Raw genomic sequence first — 21470 nt, forward strand, 5'->3', positions numbered from 1 at the left:
ATCGATAACTCTCTCTAACGGAAAGGTCTTTACTATCGGCGGTACCTTTACTAGTCCGCGTACGAATAAGGTTAGAGAAGTCTACGATTTAAGTATAAACTCCTAGATATTGCTACCTAGTGCTAAAACAGATAATATCTTAATATCTAACGACTAGGAGGGAGACTAGCGAACAGACAATTATACCTAGCTGTTCCTATAGACTAATAGCACAGTGTTCTACGCCGGGCCTAGTATGGCTATAAACTAGATCGATACTAGAGGCTCTAGTTCAATCTAAGGTGCTGGAATCCGCGACCCCTAAGCAGACGCCATATGCGGGATCTATGTTATGTACGATGCCATCGCCGGCAAGATCTTCTCCGCCGGAGGTAGTTAAAGCTACACTGCCAGTCTAGCTACTGGGAGAGCTCACCTAATTACCATCGGCAAACCGTTTGCCAACGCAACAGTCGAACGTCTACCTAATACTCTAGATCCTCGCGGTTTTGCCAACATCGTTGTCCTGCCCAATAGCCAATTGATTATTACAGGCGGACAGCGAGTCTCACGCGTATTCCAAGACGACGACTCCATCTTTGCACCGGAGCTGTTCGACCCACCATCGAAGACATTCCGTCGTCTTGCACTAGCAAAAGTTCCACGCAACTACCATGCCATCTCTCTCCTCCTCTCCGACGGCAGAATTTTCACTAGCGGTGGCGGCATGTGCGGTAACCTCGCCCCCGGCCAAGACGATTCTGGCTGCAATCGCGCAATCGACCACCCGGACGGAGAAATTTTCTCCCCTCCATATCTCTTCAACGATGACATGAGCCTTGCCGAACGCCCCATTATCTTCTCCGTCGACAGCTCGATGCAGAACGGCCGTGTCGCCAAAGCAGGCAGCACCATCACTGTGAATATGAACTACCCAACTCAACATACATTGGCTCTCGTTCGTATGGGATCTGCCACACACTCGGTCAACAGCGATCAGCGACGCATTCCGTTGAACAATGTGCAGAGAAGCAATGCTGCGCATATAGTAACTCTGCCCTCGGACTCTGGCATCCTGATTCCAGGATTTTATTATCTCTTCGCGATGAACGAGAGAGGCGTTCCGAGCGTCGCGAAGACACTGCAGATTGTTTTGTAGTTCAGAAAATGATGAGAAGTGCCTTCATCTGAGTGAGAGGTGGCCTCTCACCTGAGCTGCTGCCGCCTTTTTTCGTGCACGATTTTCTTGTAAACAATGTGAAATAGTGATTGATCGATGTTGATGGATATAGTTGCCGTGTGGGTCATCGTCTTCTCTCGATCCGATACTGATGGTCTTACATCGCAGTATGTTTGGAAAATGGAAGAAGAGCACCTTTTTAGTCTTCTTCAGTACACCTGACCTACTTAGTGCCTCTAGTATCCGTGAAGAGGCCTTTCCTTTAGAGACAGCTTTGCTGTCTACAAATTGCACTTACGCAAGGAAACGGATCGTCATATCTGCAGGGTCTGCTGCAAGCGCACAGCAACCAGCTACAAAGCCTTCCTCGAGTCGCCGCCAGGACGCCTCTGCTGCGATGTCGCTAACAGCCAAGTTATGCGCGCACTCTGCACCTCGTCTTTGGAATCAGGAGTACCAAACAGCGTTCGCACAGCACCCTCCGTCATTCAGATCGAGATGCGACACCACCGTCGCTGCCGATGCATTCGCAGCCAGCTTCCAGATCTCGACGAAGCCCACGGACGAGTCAGTCAATGCCACATATTCGTCATTGAAACCGCTCGGAGCTACTGCATTCGCCGATCCTCCACTTGAAGTCGTCGGCAACAGAAAGAGTTGCTGGTCAATTGTGCCGTTTGCTGTGAGATTGAATGCGGAGATGTAGCCAGTCGACGAAGTTGAACGGGAACGGGATGTCGCCCATAGGAAGTTCGAGCTCTTTGATAGAGCGACTTCATCGGACCAGTATTGGGAACCATTGACCGCTAAAGCGTCGCATCAGTACAAATCTGAAAGCAGGGATCCAAATCTTGGGGTGCTTACTTGATGGAATCAGACCGAAGCTAACATTCTGCCATCTCAGCTGCCCCGTAACCTCGATCCAGTACTGTCCGATTTCATTCGACTCCTCTAGCACAGCGTACAGATATTCTCCAGCCGGATGCGTTGCAACATGGCGGGGATTCGATCCTGATTCTGGTCCGTAGACGCTGGCCATGAGGGTAAGATTACCCGAAGGTCGATTGATTTTGTGCGTCCAGAGTTGATTTCCGGAATCATCAGCCGAGAACAAGTACGAGCCATCGGAGCCGATGGCCATGCCATGAACAGCAGATTCGGATCCGTAAGTGTAGTTCTGGATCACTTCGTCCAAAGCGCCAGTGTCATCGACAGACATGACAGCTCCACAGTTTGCATTGCTGCCGAATGGCACTCCATATACAGCATAAGGTGGTCTCTCGTCTGCGACAACAAAGATTGCGTTCGCGGTACTGTTGGCACACTCCCCACCCAACGAAAGGGTCTTGTTGTTCGGTACGAGGGTGGTACCATCGACTATGCTATAGCTAACAAAGGAGGGTGATCCACCAGGAGAGGACCCGAATTGAGTTCCGTACAGGGCCTTCTTGTCGTGCTACTCAATGGTGTCAGAACGTGTCATAGATCTAAGGAGTTCCAACTGCACTCACGCTCAATGCGATCCATGAGCTTGCAACATCAGTGGTCGTGTTTCTCAGCAGAGTTAACCGCTCCGTTTCATCGTCGAAGCCCAGAGTGTACAAAGCCGGCGTGCCGAATGTACCAACTATTATTTCATGGACGATACATAACACTGGTGTGGCTAACAGAAGAGCGGCAAGGTGGTTGATATGCATCCTGTTGTGCTGAAGTTCCGTGTTGTGGCGGAAAGCACTCTTTCATTCGCATCTCTTTTATCTTGTATAACCGCGTCCGACGGACCACATCGTGACCGAGACATTGAGACGTAGTTGGCCATGTCCACGTAACAGATCACGTTGTCCCAAGTATTCCGAAGCTGTTACTCCGGCTGATTGAGCTGGATCGTTGAAACTAGTAGAGATGCCTCGTAGCGACGAATTTACCTGTTGCAGGCTTCGACAAACGTTCTTCGTAGCCCATAGCAATGTTCTCGTGATCCTGGAGCTGAGACCCACCGACTGTGCAGCATCTCAGCGTCGTGCGACGATATGGCCAGAAATACTTGGAGGAATGTTCAAGTTGGCGTCTACCCCCCACCTCTTGCCGACTTTGGTGCCTCATTTCCCCCACCTGCTCCCGATCTCCTTGTCGGAACGTTCTACAACATCATCAGAACAACGACGTCGTTTCGACGACCTGACCGAGACGGCTGATCAGCTAGCCCACAGCGCCGTGCAACTTGTTCACCACCGACTCTCAAGAATGCGCCGCTCCTGTGCAATTCGCATATTGCCCTCCAGTGTGCGTGGACGCGATCATCCTCGGACAACGATTGAAATTGAGAGTGAATGAGACCGGCGGTCAAGGACGATTGCGCGAGCAGCGACACGTACAGAAGCGCCGGAAGCCGTGGCGGCGGCTCGACACGCCATTGCCCCCTGATATGGTGGAGGATCCGCGGAATCCACGGCATGGAACAGTGTTCTGGCCGGCAACGTGCGCATCGACATGACGAGCAGAGCCTCTCAGCAGGCACAGACTGTTGTATGGACCCTCAGCGCCACCCGTGATGTTCCTGTCAATGCCTATCCATTGAGTGGACGAAATCCGCCATGCAACCGCTCTTGTATCTGAAAACCCTTACAGGCATTCTCTACGATCTCGTATTCTCACCGGCGTTACACACTCAACGAGATCCGAGTTCTATCGATGAAGAGGTAACGGACATCTACCGCATTCTACCTGTTCTTGTTCGTCTGGCAGTGACAGATCCATGTTCTTCTGCCAATAGCTTGCCATCAGTCTCTCTCAAGGGGCTCCGCTCTTCGGCGCGTTCCCACGACGATCGAGAAGCACAACTGAACGTTGCCGTTCAAACCGGAAGTAGAATCCTCATAGCACATTGGACGAATTGCCGTTGAAACACTTGCTGATCCTGGTGGTGAGGAGCTAGCATGGACGAAACCCCGAATCCTCAGCACGACCAGCTCTTCTGGAGTCTCCGCCACTCAAGCCATAATTAATGCCTTGCTTGCATTCAAATTGGTCTCTGAGGCGATTAAGGTTCTTTAGGATAATTGCCTGCTCGACTGATGTTGAAATGCTGCAACGCTTGCACACTCCTAGTCTCGCAAACAGGCCATGGACTTCACAGTCTCGCCGTGTTTGGCGTCAAACGCAACTCTCAAGGTTACCTTGCGCCATGGTCACCGAGAGAGAATTGCTAGGCATTGTCAATGTGAATCGCTTCAATCCTGCCAAGAGTCTCTAGCTATCTTTCGTGAAGGTGAAGTCAACAGAACTTCAAGAACTCGTGTACAACAGTCCGGCGAAGAGTCTTGCTGCTCAACGTCTTCATCTCCTCTTTCTCTTCGACGATGTTATGTTTTGAGGCGTTTTCCACCGGGAGGCCGTAATCCATCGTCTTCCCACACATGCGCTCGATTTGCTCCAGCCACTTTCGAGTGTGGCAGCCACAATCGTGTCGGTATTATGCTCTGAGAACAATCAATATTCCACTACACGCAGCTCGCGTACCCTGGGATCACCTACACGCAACTTTGGCAGTTTTTCAATGTGCACTGTTCCAACTGGTAGTCGGTTGGATACACTGATCCATCGTGGTTACTGTACATGTACCAGCAGAAATCCAGACAAGGCCCGTGCTTTCTGTTGCCATCAGGTTTGCACTGTGCCGAGCAGTTTGCAGCCATCAGACAGAATGCCAAGTAAAGTGAAGTTAAGAGCTGCATCGTAGGATATCAGATTGGTGTAGAGAGCTCATATTCTACAATTCAGAACAACGAAGCGCGCATCTCCCTATATTCTAGAATCTGGACCCGTTGTGGAGAGACTACGTTTCGGCCTTTTGGACGCCTCGTCGAAAGCCCACTTTGGTCAACTTATCCTTAGTCACGGGATATATATCGGCTCTATGGTGGCCAAGCGGTTCGTGACGTCGCGGAGAATGACTAAGGGACGCATTAATGTCGCACAAAGTCCGGACGAATATAGAGCATAGCTTCTCCGAAGACCACATGGACTTTACCCGACAATCGCGCAGTTCCCAGCAACAGAATCAACCGAAAGCGTAGTTCCCGTCGTGTTTTGCGAAAGGAAGTGAGTTGAAGTCGGCGAGACGGTTGCAGATAATGGGAAATTGCTATGGGAGTGAGCCAGATGATGGCCACTCCCGCATCGAGCATCCAGCACAATCCTTAAGGTATTCCAAGAGCATATGTTGAGCAAAATTTCAGCCCATTCATCCACTAGAAAACAAACTTTAACACCTGTGCTATTTCCATACTCATTTGGCACTCAAGGACTTTTTACTTGCCTCCACTTCTGTTGCGAGTCATGCCCACTGAAGTTCCCGCAGACCTACTCATGACTACCCCATCACATCCCGCAATCGGTGATTCAGAGCTGAGTACAACAGCTCTAGATACTTGAATCTATGTCAACAACGACAAAAACAGACTCTGCAAGTCTAGACCGCTCGATTCGTGGTGTACTGCGTCCAATGTTAGCTTGCCGTGGCGTGATCGCAGTCCATACGCTCATCGCGCAATACTTCGTCAGGTGATATCAGTAGAGACGTGAGATGGCGTCGCATCTGTAGATGTACCAGCCTAGGTCCTGTTGTTTGGCAGAAGCCAGTGCGGTTCACCGAGTTTGCCAGGCAGCGACTGATACCGAGACGCTGGTGGCAACTGATGCTTCTTGGGAGAATCTCGTGTGCGCGAGCAAAGGAGGGCGAAATGGCAACGACAACACCCTGCTGGAAGCAGAGACGCTATGCTTGGAGCATCCAGCATTTCTGCAGTAGCTGGACAGGAAGCCCCAGGAAGGTGTGAGTGGGCGGCCTCTGCAACCTGGTCTTGACGGCTCTGCTCTGACATATGATCAACGTCAACCACTCACAGGTATGCTTGTGTTATGCTACTCCTCGCTTACTCTAAGAACGCAGATCCTTTTCCACAAGCTCATAGGGCAGAGCGAGCTCAGCTGAGCATGCACCAGCATATCACTCCACCAACAACATTTTTTGAGGCGAAGGTCTTGGCATATGCGTACGGAGTTCGCGCGCATTATCCTATTGTGGCGGTCTGGAGCAGCATAGCCGCTTCGTGATGTGAAGCATCAAGGTTTGTGGACATCGCATAGTGAGCACATATAGTGAGCTCCGGCATGCTCGTTCTCTGCCCGCGGAATCATCTTCTTTTCACCACTACACGCCAACAGCCACATTCGATCTTCTACAAACTCATCGCTTCCACAATCAGAGCTGATCATGGATACTTTCACCGTCGCAGCAGGAGTCGTCGTATGGCCGGTCGTGGCCATAGCTCGCAGCGTATACAAAGACCACAGGGAGAAGAAGGAGCAGGAGAGCAAGTAAGGAACAAATTAGTGTGAGCATTATGGCGTGTCCACAGACGTACAGGATATGGACCTAACTTCTTGACATAGCAGAGCCCTTAAAGCTCGATACGATGAAGAAGACCACGATAGCACGCGGGGAAGAGATGTGAGGGTCACGAGTATAACGCAACAATCATCAACGGTAAATGACCGGTCTCTCAGCTACACGCAGCAAGACTGACGATGGTGAGAATTGTGAAGGGGTCAAACCGCGATCGAGATACATGAAATACGATAGCCTAGAGACTAGACACTGAATTTGAGACGTCTTCCCTTTGCAGCATTATTTCTCTACGTTTCAAGCCTGTGTCACGTCTGGAGTGTGTTACATGGATTGCGAATAGGCATCAGTTACGCTGGTGGAGCAGGTAATCTGGAGGCTGAGTTGCTTCATCTGAGGCAGACTGCTCTTGGAACTTATAGACTCGTAGCTTATAAAACAGATGCATTGCCCAAGACTAACTTCAAAACGACCCAGAGAATGCTGGAACTGCCTAGTCGCAGAGCCCTAGCTCCATGGTCGTAAGCTGACGATCATTGGCTACGGTGATCGCTGACCCTATCAATTGACTCTGACGCTCCAACGATGTGTACCCTCATGACTGGTACTTCACTGAGTCTTGCACTTCATCCTGTGTCCTTGCTACTTCTCTCTTTGATCATCTGGTTGGTCGTGCGCAGAATAACAAGAAAGAGTGCTCTTAGATCATGATTGCAGTCGTAAGACGACAGCTCTGTCAATGAGGGACGACGGGCCGCAGATCGTGCCAGCGTGGCTCTGATGAAACAGTACACCATCGTGTTGATCTCAGCTTCTATCCGTAGTCAGTGTTCAAGGACACTTAGCTTATATCGATCGAGGTTACTGACTTGCAAGTCAGGCAGTTCTCCTTCAAGCACTGATTTACCAGCCAGTCGGAGGGGGTTCGTTGTCCATTAGGGGAAGTGTAGCTGTCGTAGCACCAATTTATACAAGGTCCAAGCATGGTATTTCCGGTAGGATTGCACTGTGCAGAGCAGTGGAGGACCAGCAGACTAACTGCAAGATAAAGTGAGGTCGAGAAATGCATCGCGGAAAGTTGCACTTGACGGTCCCGAAAAGTTGACTGGACGCCTCCTCATATACTATGGAGGTAACTCCGTGGGTATGGTCTCTGTCACGTTGCAGCAGCCGCAGGGACAGGATGAGAACGCCTAAAACACGGTAACGGTTCCACTCATCTAGGGCACAAGGTCTTAGGGTAGACAGTAGCCATGTGGTATGAGCCATATGATCGAAATTGACATGTGCATACACGTTCTGGAGAAATCATTTTCTCCAAGACCCGCCCGGGCCCAACGTTGGCTGCCCTAAAGCCCTAAAGCCCTTGGCAGATACCTTAGGGCCAAGCGTAGGAGCTATGACACCCCGCCATTAGAAAGTGGGAATCTGGGAAACGGAGCTATCTACACCGACGGCACCATCGCAATCCCGGTATCACCACATCAGCGATCGTCATAATGAGGTCCCCGATTCCCGACTATTTGAAGCGAGTGCTGGAGCATGCACGTTCCGATGATTCTGGAGCTCCCGCAGGCTACATCGATGTACTCGCCAAAGCTGACACCTCTCGATTGGCCGTGGCCATTGCCATGGTAGATGGCAACGTCTACTCGGCCGGCGATGATGAAGTCGAATTTTCCATCCAGTCCATTTCCAAAGCTTTTGTTTATGCCCTGGCCATCGAGGATGCCGGACTGGAGCAAGTCCTGAAGAAGATCGGCGTCGAGCCTTCAGGAGACGCCTTCAACGAGCTTTCTCTCCATGAAGGCTCCAATCGACCCATGAATCCCATGATCAATGCCGGTGCCATCACCGCGCACTCGCTGGTAGTCGCGCCCAATGCAACTGCCGAGCAGCGTACAGACAGGATCTTGAAGGTGATGTCCAAGCTGGCCGGGAGAGAGCTGAGCGTTTGCGAGGAAGTATACGAAGCTGAGCTCAAAGACTGGGATCGTAACATGGGACTTGCTCATATGCTCAAGGCCGCAGGAATCATTCAGTGTGATCCTCGGGAAGCAGTCAAAGGCTACATCCGACAATGCTCGATCAACGTTACAGTCCGAGATCTGGCACTTATGGCTGCAACGCTGAGCAATGCAGGCTACCATCCCATCACAGGAGAACGCATCTTCCCGCATGCAAGCGTACGACAGGTACTATCAGTCATGACGACCTGTGGCATGTACGATGCTGCCGGCGACTGGGTGTCGAATGTTGGCATCCCAGCCAAGAGCGGTGTTGCTGGAGGTATCCTCGGAGCACTTCCAGGACAAGTCGGTCTGGCTGCCTTTTCTCCTAAACTCGATAGCAAGGGCAACAGTGTGCGTGGAGTGTCCATCTGTGAACAATTATCACGAGACATGGGCTTCCACATGATGGACGTCAGCCAGATTGCTCGCTCCACCGTTGCCACCAGTATCGCTACGCTCAAGACAGCAGATGCCCACGACGAAGACTGCCCCCGGCGGATCGCCATCTTCCACATGCGTGGAGCAGTTCGCTTTGCGGGAGCTGAGATATTAACGCGGGCACTGGCACGGAATCTGGGCGAAAAAGACCCAAACGATCCAGGATCTGGAGCATACGCGGACGCATGTGCAGTGGTCATCTCCTTCCGCGATGTCTTCTCTCTGAACAAAGTCGCGCGACGAATTGTGCACGAAGATATCAATCGATTGCTGGCTGAGGAAAAGAACGTGGTTGTCATTGATCCGACGGGCGTCCTGCAATGGGATGCAGATGGCAAAGACAAGCATCCCAAGGTGGTTGATAATCAGGGCCAGGCTAGAGACTACATCGGAGGTGCAGGTTGCTCTGCCACTGTTGCGGAAGATTGGTGATCGATGAAATGAGCATCGGCATGCAGACCCTTCGCGGCGCTAATGGTGTATGGGAGCAGGCTCTTACAGGACTCCAGCCTTGAAAGTGTTCAACCGGGTTGTCATACAGACCCTTCGAAATGTCTCCTATCGCTCGTGCTCTTCATGCCTTCCTGTAGCATGACTCTCTTTACTTTGATTACTGCCTCCAACAGGACTGATGCCGACCACTCCATCTCAGAAGGCCAAGTCGAAACGAACTTGCTCTTCTTCCGTGTACGAGCACCGACATATCTTCCGTGTCCCGAACTTGTAGCACACTCTGGAGCTCCCCGTGGCGTGAGCTTGCTGACCACGGATTTGTGCTCCTCGGATGCTGAACTCTGCTTGGTATCCCGGGCTTTGAAGGCGTCTCACTATTGAATTCAGCTGCATCCCACCTTTTCTTCCAAGAATCTATTGCAAAGCTCCAGGCCCAGATTTGTAAACTCTCGATCACAGGAACGGAACGATCTTGGGAGCATGTCTTCATCTCCAGCTCGTGCCCAGAGTACCAAGACGTCTTGGCAGTTCGTCCACTGATAAGAGATAGGTGCTGCAGCGGCTTCGATATCAGCCTATCTATTCCTCGTCTCCAGCTGACCAACAGGTGTTCGAGTGGTCAAGCGTCGTCGCCACGTGTCAGCCACGTTCCAGCTTTCATGCTAGCTGCATCTTACGCGAACGTCCCATCCTGGCTCTAGCTGTTGTGTTATCTCTGGGCGATACGAGTATATGAGTAGCGGAAGAGTCTTGCATGAGGAAGCGATCTCGTTCACAACGCCATCGCGCTCACGGACCCAAGACGACCTTCTCCAAGCATGAGTGACATCCAGCAAATCACAGAATGGCCAGCCTACAGGGTCAACCCACAAGGCGGCGATCCACTGACCCAAGACTTGACTTCACCCTATGACAAGGGCGATCTATGCTGGCTTGCAGTATGCACGATCTTGTGCTGGCAGATCACTCCAGTCAGTCGGGCTAGGTCCAATTCAAACCATGCATTGTATATGGACTGATTGTCACTAGGCCATCGGCTTTCTCTATGCCGGTATGCACAGACGGAAAGCAGCATTGACAATGGTGTTCCAATCGCTGTTCTGTGCATGTGCTTGCGGCATACAATTCTGGGTATACGGATACTCTCTATACCAAGTCCGTTTCGCATCGCTCCCGAAGCCAGTAAAAATGTTTAACAGTTGATAGTCGCGAGCCACGAATCCATTCTTGGGCAACATGTCGTTAGCAGGACTTCACAACGTCCTTGCCTCTCCTTCTCTCGCGAACACCGACATTCCAGATTTGCTATACGCCTGCTTCGGCTTCACATTTGTCACAGCTACAGCAATGATCTTGGCAGGAGCGATGCTCGAGCGAGGACGTCTCTGGCCCAGCATGCTCTTCTTGTTATGTTGGACAACTTTTGTCTACTACGTTCTTGCATACTTCGAGTGGAATCCAAATGGCTGGCTGTACAAGCTTGGCGTTCTGGACTTTGCAGGCTCTGGTCCTGTACACATCGCAAGCGGATTCTCAGCCTTAGCTTGGAGCATGATGCTGGGTCCTCGAATAAGTGATACGACTACGACTGATCGACGGAAGATCATACACCATAAGCCACATAACCCGTTCCTCGTTGGTCTGGGTACCATTCTGATCTGGTAAGTCCAGACGCTAATGAGACAGTGAGCGCTTCGACAATCGTGCTAATCGCCCGCATCATCTAGGTTCGGATGGTTTGCCTTCAATGGTGGCTCAACGGCGAATCTCAGCTTACGATCAATCTATGTTATGATCAACACAAGTGAGTCACCTCTCCCCTCCCACTAATCTGCGTCAGACTAGACGCTCGATCTGTCTAGACCTCGCAGCATGCGGCGGCGGCCTCGGCTGGGTCCTCCTCGAATACTTCCACACTCACAAATTCTCCATAATCGGCTTCTGCTCCGGAATAATCTCCGGCCTCGTAGGAATCACTCCCGCCGCAGGTTTCGTTCCCGTCTACGTAGCAGCACTCATCGGACTTCTCACTTCAGTCTGCTGCTTCTACACGAACAAATACAAATACCTCTTCTCAATCGACGAAGGCCTCGATATCTTTGCCATTCATGGAGTCGGAGGCTATGTTGGCGATATGCTCACGGGGTTCTTCGCAGCATCGTGGGTGCCAGCCTTGGATGGCGTTACAGGAGCAGCGTATGCTGGAGGATGGTGGGAGCAGAATTGGATCCAGATGGGTTATCAGCTCGCAGCTGCAACGACATGTGCCGCGTGGTCGTTCGTCGTGTCTTGCATCCTACTGTTCATCATCAATAAGATCCCAGGGTGCCATCTCCGAGAGTCAGAAGAGGATGAGATCCGCGGATTGGACTACAAGTATCTGGCAGATGCTGACTATCAGTGGCTCAGCGGACAGCAGACTCCACTGGAAGGAGTTCCAATCTCGATTGGTGTTGAGTCAAGTAGCCAGAGGAGTGGAGAGAAGCAGACAATAACCCCGCTGAAAGCCAAATAGAGCGTGGCAATTTCATATACAATGTATGCGTTGTGGAAGACATGCTCTGCTCCATACCTCTATCCCAAATCCCGTTGCCGAACCATTCTGACGACTTCCACATCTTTTCCATCTTGTAAGTTTCAGCTTTTCCTCAACACAACCTTACCCGATCCTCACTGTCATGCCTCTACTTCCCGCCTTGCGAGCTCTGACCCTCACCCTTTCCGGGACCACCTCGGAACTCCATAGCAGCTTGAGCTTCGGTTCCGTTGGCATAAGTGACGCTGCCAATCTCGCCAGTGTTCAGACCCCAAGCGATGCTATCGAACTCCAAGTTGAGCTTCTCAGCCTGCAAACCTTGCCCGCCGCGGGTAAGGGTGAAGAGGTTGAAGCCGTTAGTAGGGTAACGGCCAGCTCCGACCTTCTCAAAGCTCCAGTACCAGACGAGCTTGTTGCAGCCAACAACGACATCCAGAGTCTGGATGCCCTCTGGAGGAGGTGCTTCTACAAATATGTCAGCTCGATGTCCGCAAGAAGCTTCCGATCAACTTACTGATAATGCCTTGGACCCAAGCCTGCTTGCTTGGCGCTGCAACACTTTGCGCAGTTTGCTGCACAGCGGTTAGCATCGTCTTCAATGAGCTGATTGTCAGTGTCAGATCACTTACAGGCTTGCCTTGCAGCGACAAAATCGAGTTCGAGATCTCAGTAAATTGATCGGCAATGATCTGGTTCGCAGTCTCTTCAAGGTTAGGCGCAGTGTGACCAAGGACAGAGATGAACTGATCGAGCCATTGTAGACCCTCTTCTGGAGAGATGCACTGGCCGTATGACCCAGAGCCCCCCGCTGCAGCAGGAGACTGCCCACCAGCACCTCCAGGCATCTGCCCGCCAGTGCTAGGTGGCATCTGCCCACCAGCTTGACGCTTGACAGAACGTTTGCCACCGTAGCCTTGAGGAGATTGTCTGTTTGGCTGAGGTTGTCCTTGTCCCGGCTGACCGCGTCCCGGCTGTCCTTGACCTGGAGATGAGCCGATTGGCGAAGACTGCTGTCCACCTCGCGGTGGGCCACCATTGCCTTGCGGAGAGCCGTAATTTGGAGACCCTGGCTGACCGTTGCCAGGTGAAGAGCCGGTGGGAGAAGACTGTCGTCCACCTTGTCCAGGCTGAGGGCCATTCGGACCGCCTGAAGATGGCTGTCGTCCTGGTTGTCCGCCTCCGGGGGACGATTGAATGCAACACTGAGGTCCTTGGAACTGGAAGTTTCCGCCATTGCCAGCGCCGTTGCCACCAACAGGAGATGACTGCGTTCCTCCTTGACCAGGCCTGCCACCTTGACCCGACCCTTCATAGAAAGAAGGACCTCGTTGGCCTTGGCCTGCGCCGCCTTGGCCAGGTCGTCCATTGCCACCGACAGGAGACGACTCAGTGCCACCTTGACCTGGCCTTCCTTGCCCAGGCTGATTTCCGCCGCCGACAGGAGACGACTCAGTTCCGCCGTGGCCTGGCTGACCTTGGTGAGGCTGGCCATTGCCTCCTACGGGAGAGGACTCAGTGCTGCCTTGGCCTGGTCTTCCTTGTGCTTGTCCACCGTTTTGTGGGGTTGCGCCGCTAGGCCTACCACCACCTAAGATTAATTAGCTCCGATCCGTCGTTCAAATCGCGGAGAACCCAGTAGCTCACCTTGTCCCGGCTGAGGGCCAGTTTGTCCTTGGCCTTGGCTCTGAGGACCATACTGCATGCCATTTCCAGATGGACCTCTATTTGGTCGCTGCCCTTGTCCTTCTTCTGGCCTTCTTCCGGGAGCTTGTCCTTGTCCTTGACCTTGACCTTGACCGGGCTGTGCATCGCTCTGCGTCCTTCCACCATTCGGTGGCATACCGTTTCCGGATTGCCCAGGCACGAAAGGAGGCTGTTGACCAGAGCCGCCGTTCATGCCGCCACCATTCTGGCCGGAGCCACCGACTCCAGGTCGTGGCTCTCCTGCTGCTTGAGGAACGCTATCTCCGCCATAACCTTGGGGACTACCTCCAGCGAGAGTAGTGGTGGCGAAAGCCAGAGCAGCGCCGACGTATGCGAATCTCATGTTGAACGAGTGTGATGAGAAGCAATGTAGGGAGTGATGAAAGGGAAGCAAAGGCAGAACAGTAACGAAAGATTTAGTCGTAGTGGCGCTCTTTAGATCTTCTCGAACGCAGGTGCCAGAAAGTGCAATTGTCTGAGATTGGCCTTATAACACCTGAAGCTCGGAAAGAAAAGGACATGACGACTTCGTTGATCCCTATCATTCCGTCACGGCTTCCTGGTCTTGTTCCTGGATTTCGAACTCTTCCGAAGTTCTTGAGACACGTGCGATGATCGGGTCAATGCCATTGCGTTGCAAGAAGCTCAGGATCAGAGACAAATATGGTTTCAGAGGAGGGCTTGCGAAACAAACTCCGTTCCCACGTGCTGCTCGCAAGGCCGAAGTGCTGCTTACACCAAGTCGGGAACGTGGATGCCGACGCCGAACATGAGTGGAAGACTGACGGCAGACGGGGTGCGTAGTTGTGCACGATGATGGTGATTCCAGGTATGGTGTAGGGATGCCTACGAGGACATTTGATGTGATGCTGTCTCGAGACCGTTTCGTCAGCATCTGCACGATCATCATCCTCATTGATGTCCAATGTTCTCCGTGTGCACATGGTGGCAGCTAGTTGGAACGATGAGTACTACGATCAGTCCCCGGTTCTTGATCAGCCACAACACTAAAAGCCTCGACAAGCCTCTGTGATGAAGCAAGAATCCTAGTCCCGGGCGAGCGTTCTCGATGTACATTTGCGCTCTGCGAGTCAGCCAGCCTGAGACGAGTCAAATCTGCCAGAACTCACCCGAGAACAAGTTGCAAGTGCGTCGATGTGAAGGGATCACCTGTGCGGAGAGATGTCTTGGAAGCACAAAAGCATTTGCCGTTGAATCCTGTCACAAGTGCCAAATGCAGGGCAGAGTCATCACATGTTTCATCAAGTGGGTGACGTCTTCGTCTCGAAGGATATTGGGTTTCGCATCGAAACACCTTCAGCACCAGCATCCCAGTTTGCACATGACGATCGTCATTGATGTCAAAGGTAGGGCATCAATCTCCAGTGCCTGCAATGCTCAACGGCCTTGGTGATTAAAGGTGTCAGATGGTGCTCCATTTTGAGGGGCTTCGTGTCCAGAGTTATTGATCCATGTGTCGACACAATCATATTGCTCGCACTCGGTGAACTTTGCTCATGCCGGTGGCCGCAATGCAGCGCGAGTTCTATCCATGTGAGGTTTGGGACGAACAGCACCAAATTCGGCTGTCCGAGCGAGTAGCATTTGTGATAGTACTGCCCAGGTGATGAAAGCGAGCTTCTGGCGTACAAAACCGATGCTGAGGCTCTTTCGAGATGAGATATGTAACCAATATTGCAGCGCAAAGATGAGGATAGAGAAGTGTGAAGCGGGAAAGAGGAGGAGGTGAGAGGGGCCAGACCGGAAAAGGCACGGGCCGCTAGTGGGCCAATGTCAAGTGAATGACGCAGCACTTGTGTAGCTCTCTGGAGCTCCATCTCTTCGACACTCACACCACACCTTACCTCTCACCACCTTCAGCACCACCCATTGTACTGCACAATATGGTGCTTGAAGAAGCCACCGCAGGGCCCGACGCCTTCACCTCCGACTCCGCCCCCTCCTCCGACGCCGACCCGTACTACGGCGACCGCAATCCCACCCAGCTCGCAACACGCGATCCATCGTATATCTCCATCAACACCGGCACCGCCAACGCCATCCACGTCCGCCTCGATGATCTTCCCCGGCCATGGACTTTCTTGGGCGCCGCACCACACCCGCCTCAGCTCGGGACTGCCATTGCTCAGTCATGCCAGCAAGCCCAGCAAGTCCTCGGGCGACCCATGCGACAGGAAGAATTGGACGCCTTAGCCTTTCACGCTGCCAAGACAGTACGAGTTGCTTCATTCGGAGTACCAGCGGGGATGGCAATTGCCAGCCTGTGGGCCTATCGAGGCATGTCGACCTTCCGCTTCCCAGGCTACACGCCCGGTGAGAAGTTCAACTCAGACCGATTTCTGGCTTTCAAAGGCAGGAACGCGAAAATTGCCTGGCATATGGCGCGGTTCAACGCATATTGGATCATTGGCGCCGTCATGGGACAAATCTTCTTTGGCTCATACGCTCTTACGCTGGGCACTGCTGGGCGAGCAATGGACCCGAGATTGAAAGAGTTGATGGAGACGTTGCAGAAGCAGGGCAAGAACAATGGACTGCCTGGGAACAGACAAATTGACCAGACTCCCGGGCGACGAGAGGGCGAGACACTGGACATGGCAAGGCAACGACAGCGAGCACAGGAGGCGATGAGGGATAACAGAGCACGGCAGCAAGAGGCAAGATCATCGAAAGCAGAGAGTGGTGGCGATGACATGAGTCCCACCGGTGGCGCGTTCGGGTCGGAGTACGTTGACCTGGGCAGTGCAGCGGTGTCAGATACTGCGATGATGAGCGACGATCAGGCGAGGAGACAGTCGGAGGGTCTGCAACGGCAGCAAGAGGCGAGCTATTCACGGAGTCGAGAGCCACAACAGAGTCAATCTCCTGTTCAATCGCGGCAGGCGCCCGTGAGAGATGCTTTCTCCACCCAGGAAGAGTCGAGACCGGCGCAGAGCGGCAGTGCTTGGGAGCGGTTACGACAACAAGCTGTGTCTGGCAAATCCTCGCCTTCAACGTCGACATCCCCTTCCTCAAATCGTGCAAGGTCAGATGGCGATGACTTCACGTTCTCGTCCAGGGATGAAGACAAGCAGTTGGCTAAATCCGAGGCACAAAAGGAGTTTGATGCTCGAATAGATCGAGAAAGGTCGGGGAAAGACTTTGACGAGAACAGGCGGTGGTAGTCTACGTACCGACAGGCAGTCTCAAGACATGCCGAAGCAGACGGGAAAACGCATACACGCCACCGAGATGCCTGTCGTTACGGGATTAGAGCAGCATTACTCACAGCCGCCAGTTCACGCTACAACGTGAGCGTAGGCTGGCTCGATTGCACTTGAGATGCTTGCGCCGATAGTGACTTCAATCAGTACTGTTGGCAAAAACGGCAAGCATTCCAGCGTCAACAGAGAAGAAACTCCCCCACACGCTCATGCCTGCGCTGCCAGGTCAACCACTGCTGTAGCAAAGCGCCTACCAACAGCACTATCGCACGGTAGGGAATCGTTTCGGTTACGATGTCAATGCTACAGGTGCTCAGGATACCCGGAAGAGGCGGCGGTCAGACTGTTGCCAGCAGGACCGGCTGGTCCAAGAGTAAACAGCTGTGAGATCGCCTCCCTCGTGACAAACTGATCCATCTGCCAAACAGCCAGTGCTTTGAGGCCACATGGCAGAGGCGTACTAAGCATGAAGGAGGAGCAACCACAGACTGTTCCGTCCGCGAAGTATGATCCACTAAGTTAATGCAAGTCTTTGCCGAACCGCTCGCTCAAGTTTGGTCCACGCTTGAAAGGCCTTTGCTATTATCATGTTGCTCAGAGACTCTGAGACAGACACCTGTCTCGCGATGACCAGTCCTTTGCAATTCCGTGTCCTGGCCTAGCACTGGAAAGAACAGATAGAGCGGAAGAACTATACACACCCTCAAGGCCAGGGAAGGCGATTCTCACAGACTGGGTCTGTATGCGCACATCACGAAAGCAATGAGAGAGAACCAGCGACCTTGGCTGCAACCAACACCGCTTGTTTTGCGATCGATGTCGGTCTTCAGCTAGTGGTCGACCTCAACTGGCGAGAGAGCGTCATGACAAGCCATCTCCTGCTGCTAACCTCAACGAATCCACTTACATGCTCTACGAACATCGATGCGAGGAGCTCAAAGACTTAGGCACGTGTCCCGCACAAGCTCGTAAAAGGATGGAGCGCCATATAGAGGCTCCTTCCAGATTCAGCTGCCCTAAGTCTCAATATAGCTTCCAATGGTTCAGAGTTCGAGCTTGATAAGCTAACATACGAGCTGACGGTCTGCCAGATGAGTCAGATCACGAGTCCGAGTGCGTCTATGGCAATTAGTTTAGGGTTCTTCCCCCAGATCTCCCAAGGGTGTCCTTGCTAGTTTCACGATTTTTACGAAGAGCTCCTGACATCGAGTACATGACTCGTGAGTACATCAATATCACGTTCCAGTCGCCAGATTCTTAGTCTCCAGCCGCTTTTCCTATATAATCTACTACTGGCTTGCGACATTAGCTGGTACATCAACATCACCAGGTCGCTCGAAGGACCCTACTTACTGCGATGCTTTACAAAACACTCCTCTGTTTGCTTCAGTTCGTGGCTCTGCTCTCCGCAACTTGTGGAGCCACTGCACTCCCCGATCCTCAGACTTGTTGCCGTAACTACTTGGGCTGTTGTTATCGACCGCAACCTCCTCCACGTCGCACCTCAGTCACCGACTTCATCGACTTAGCGGTACCTGCCCGAACCCTGCGAGAAGGGTCGACTGATGGAAACCGGATAGCTTATTCGTGGGGTCCTGGCCCAACAGACGGGTCAGTACGCATTACTATCAGACGAGGATCGGCCTGGCCGCCAAATCGAAATAATCTTGAAGGCACGATACGACCTACATATTCTGGAGCTGGCCCGCACGGCTTCGATGAAGACAACTCGGCTGTCTTGCTGGATTTGCCTACGGTTCTCGAGGAGTACCGGCTAAGTCAACAAGGAACCCATAATCCACCTGTTCCAAGGGGCAGTATGCGATTGACATTAGTCTACTCATACGATACGACTTAGAGCACCAGACTGGCTGTCACAAGTAAACAAGGCGTGCTTCAGGCCCTTAGTGGTCTTTTTGTTATTTGTAAGGATGATGATTTAATTGTTTGATTTATAAGGGCGATTGGAAATGCAGTAAGCTCGATTGGAAAGACGGTAACTTACGCAGGGCTGCTTTAAAATCAGCACGATACGGAAAAAAGGCTATATATTCACTCGCTTTGTGCTACCTTAGAGTAGCCGTGCAATCTACTATTCGCCCGCCTTCATTCGAATACTATTTCGTCTGCTCTCGCTGAATTCTTTTTTGAGACCTCCCCTCTCCTATCAATATGTTTTACAGATTCTTATACGTCGCATCTTGTTTGTAGCCTAGCTGCTAAGGTACCACAACAGATGGCGTAGTGGAACACCACTTCTGCCACCACCTAATAGAAAAATACCTGCACGAGACGACATCTCCGCTGGCGATCACGCCACCCTCGTGCGCTGCTCAGCACAGTATGGATTTCATCTACACGGCCAGTCGACACGGCAAGTTAAGGTAAACTCGTGTAGGCAAATCGCATGCGGAAACCTGTTCGTGCAGGTCTACGCTACTGCAGAGAAGGCGTCAGATCTTAGCAAGACGAGGCACTTAATCGAGAGCGAAGGGTAGAAGAGCTCTGTGCCATTTCAGAAGCTGGACCAATGGGAATTCCGGCGGAGTTGTATGAGATATTTCGGAAGGGAACAGCATTTGCTCTCTGCACCACGCCTGCGAGCGTCAGGTCACTCAAGAAGTATCATCGGCTTCTGCCGCAATCTGTCTTCCTACCGTCTTTCTGCTTGAACGTGTTGCCTCCTCCAGTCACATTACACACTCCGATGCCTGTCGGACGGCACACAGGGAACGGAAGATGCTCCGACGGGACTTCGATACGTCCTCAGTACATGGCAAGTGCACATGTATTCAGAAAGTCAGATGGTATTCCCACTCGCGCATGCCAAAATCAGCAGCAATGCAAGCGAGCTCCGATCGGCGAACATATTTGGGGCATTCGTGCCTCGAGCCAAGCACGCCAAGCTGAACTTATGGACGCTTGAGATACCAAGCACCGTATCCCGGCGACATCGAAGTTGAATATGGAGAATCATTCGCCGAGTAGATGCAGCGTTATTCCCGTGAGCGCATGTCGCCGCAACTGTGCAGTACGTTGCGATCGCTGAAAATGCAGCACAGATGCAACGTTACAAACACTACAATGAGGATTCAACCGGGCCCAGAGCTCACTACGAATTCGAACGACTCTACGAGCGACCTAGAGTCTTGGCATCCAACATATGGGGGTAGACAACTCTGCTCACGGACGACTAGAGATCACATAGCGAGAATCTAGACTCCGCTTATGCTTGCACAAGCATGTTATCCCAGAATAGCTCCACAGGTTCACGAATGTGGCATATTGAACGCAGTCCAGACCTCGCTCACAATCCAATATGCCGAGGAATTTCCCATAAGTCGGTCACAGTACAGACCGGCAACTTCACCTTCGCACCGCATCTCACAATTCATGACCATGAGAGTGCGAATACAAGAACAATAGTCAGTCACTCAAACCAAAGTCACACAACCCATCTACCACACTTCCACCTCACAGCAACAACATCAGTCGACGACATCATGAAAGCTTTCTCATGCATCTTCACAGCCCTCTGGGCCCTTATCTCAACAGTCTACGCTGCACCCCAACCCATCCCCGATCCCTTCCTAGGCTTCAACGCAATGGGCTGGTCAGCGAAGATCTTGGCATATTGCAACAGAGGATGGGGAGGTGATGGCGGGTGCGAAGCGAAAGGATATTGTATGAAAGTCGAATGCCTGGCTCAAATTGTGGATGCTGACGACTGATACAGATACATTCTGCTGCAAGCAAGACTATGGCGGCCAGTTTGTGCATTCCAAATTTGTGAGTGATCAGATGCACTGATCCGAGATCATATCTCTTGGCTTCTCGGGTGTACAAGCTGACGATTGATGTGATTTTAGAAAGCGATTAATGCTGGATTGGGAGGCTGCGCGGATGGTGGCACAATTCTGTGTGCGGAGTAGATAAGAGCATGTATAGCTTTTACGCAGTTGGCGGAGTGCAATTGCGATGACGACGCCGCTGATGGACATGAGTATCGGGCACGGTCTACGAAGGATTGTTTTGAGTCCGTGATGCTTGGCTCAGGCAGAGCTTGAAGAATCTTACTCACTTGTATTTATGAAGAATTTTTATGCCTAGCAAAGGCCAACTTTGTTACTTTCAGTTCACAGGTGCGATGGTAAATTCTTTTACTCGATCAAAGGATGTGCGCAAGGCATTCATGATAGTAGCCAACTGAGGGGGCAAGGGACTTCTCAGCAATCCGCTAAGTGGTAGGGGCAGCCTCATATATTCTCTTTCGACTTCCGACGGAGCCGATGAGAGCAGATTCAGCCAATGCTGATGCATACTCAGTTCAGAGCTGTGCTTCGATTAAAGCATGGATGGTCGATACTGGAACCTTTGTCTACAAGTTCGCACAGCAGACCCGTTGCAAACCCTACTGAAAGCATAGCTTTCGAGTTCGATGCTTACATTCTTTTTCACGAGGGACAGATGTAGGAATGTGTACTTTGGGCAACGCACCAGACAGACGCAGCATATTATTCGGAGCCGAAATCGAATA

At 52.0% G+C, this 21470-nt stretch overlaps 7 protein-coding genes across 7 annotated transcripts; 5 read left to right on the forward strand and 2 right to left on the reverse strand.

Annotated features, from left to right (window-relative positions):
• Window positions 1–331: 331 nt before the first annotated feature.
• On the forward strand, window positions 332–1138 carry RHO25_007239 (uncharacterized protein; the record flags this gene model as incomplete). The annotated part of the gene is made up of 2 exons (XM_023599445.2): window positions 332–371; window positions 477–1138. 2 exons carry the CDS (start codon window positions 332–334, stop codon window positions 1136–1138), a joined length of 702 nt encoding a protein of 233 aa, XP_023449066.2.
• A 468-nt stretch (window positions 1139–1606) lies between these two features.
• Window positions 1607–2856, reverse strand: RHO25_007240 (uncharacterized protein; the record flags this gene model as incomplete). Its single annotated transcript, XM_023599446.1, has 3 exons — window positions 1607–1965; window positions 2024–2615; window positions 2671–2856. The coding sequence occupies 3 exons, from the start codon at window positions 2854–2856 to the stop codon at window positions 1607–1609; spliced, it is 1137 nt and encodes a 378-aa protein (XP_023449150.1).
• Window positions 2857–8065: 5209 nt separating this feature from the next.
• Window positions 8066–9448, forward strand: RHO25_007241 (uncharacterized protein; the record flags this gene model as incomplete). Its single annotated transcript, XM_023599447.2, has 1 exon — window positions 8066–9448. The coding sequence occupies one exon, from the start codon at window positions 8066–8068 to the stop codon at window positions 9446–9448; it is 1383 nt and encodes a 460-aa protein (XP_023449151.1).
• Window positions 9449–10287: 839 nt separating this feature from the next.
• RHO25_007242 (uncharacterized protein) lies at window positions 10288–11984 on the forward strand (the record flags this gene model as incomplete). Its single annotated transcript, XM_023599448.1, has 5 exons — window positions 10288–10440; window positions 10499–10624; window positions 10676–11130; window positions 11197–11273; window positions 11332–11984. The coding sequence occupies 5 exons, from the start codon at window positions 10288–10290 to the stop codon at window positions 11982–11984; spliced, it is 1464 nt and encodes a 487-aa protein (XP_023449083.1).
• A 169-nt stretch (window positions 11985–12153) lies between these two features.
• Window positions 12154–14052, reverse strand: RHO25_007243 (uncharacterized protein; the record flags this gene model as incomplete). Its single annotated transcript, XM_023599449.2, has 4 exons — window positions 12154–12470; window positions 12520–12577; window positions 12635–13593; window positions 13650–14052. The coding sequence occupies 4 exons, from the start codon at window positions 14050–14052 to the stop codon at window positions 12154–12156; spliced, it is 1737 nt and encodes a 578-aa protein (XP_023449149.1).
• A 1561-nt stretch (window positions 14053–15613) lies between these two features.
• RHO25_007244 (uncharacterized protein) lies at window positions 15614–16894 on the forward strand (the record flags this gene model as incomplete). Its single annotated transcript, XM_023599450.2, has 1 exon — window positions 15614–16894. One exon carries the CDS (start codon window positions 15614–15616, stop codon window positions 16892–16894), a length of 1281 nt encoding a protein of 426 aa, XP_023448684.1.
• A 3542-nt stretch (window positions 16895–20436) lies between these two features.
• On the forward strand, window positions 20437–20865 carry RHO25_007245 (uncharacterized protein; the record flags this gene model as incomplete). Its single annotated transcript, XM_023599451.2, has 3 exons — window positions 20437–20617; window positions 20670–20722; window positions 20803–20865. 3 exons carry the CDS (start codon window positions 20437–20439, stop codon window positions 20863–20865), a joined length of 297 nt encoding a protein of 98 aa, XP_023449264.1.
• Between the last annotated feature and the right edge of the window lie 605 nt (window positions 20866–21470).

The sequence above is a fragment of the Cercospora beticola genome, chromosome 5 (assembly GCF_033473495.1).
Source record: "Cercospora beticola chromosome 5, complete sequence".
NCBI lineage: Eukaryota > Fungi > Ascomycota > Dothideomycetes > Mycosphaerellales > Mycosphaerellaceae > Cercospora > Cercospora beticola.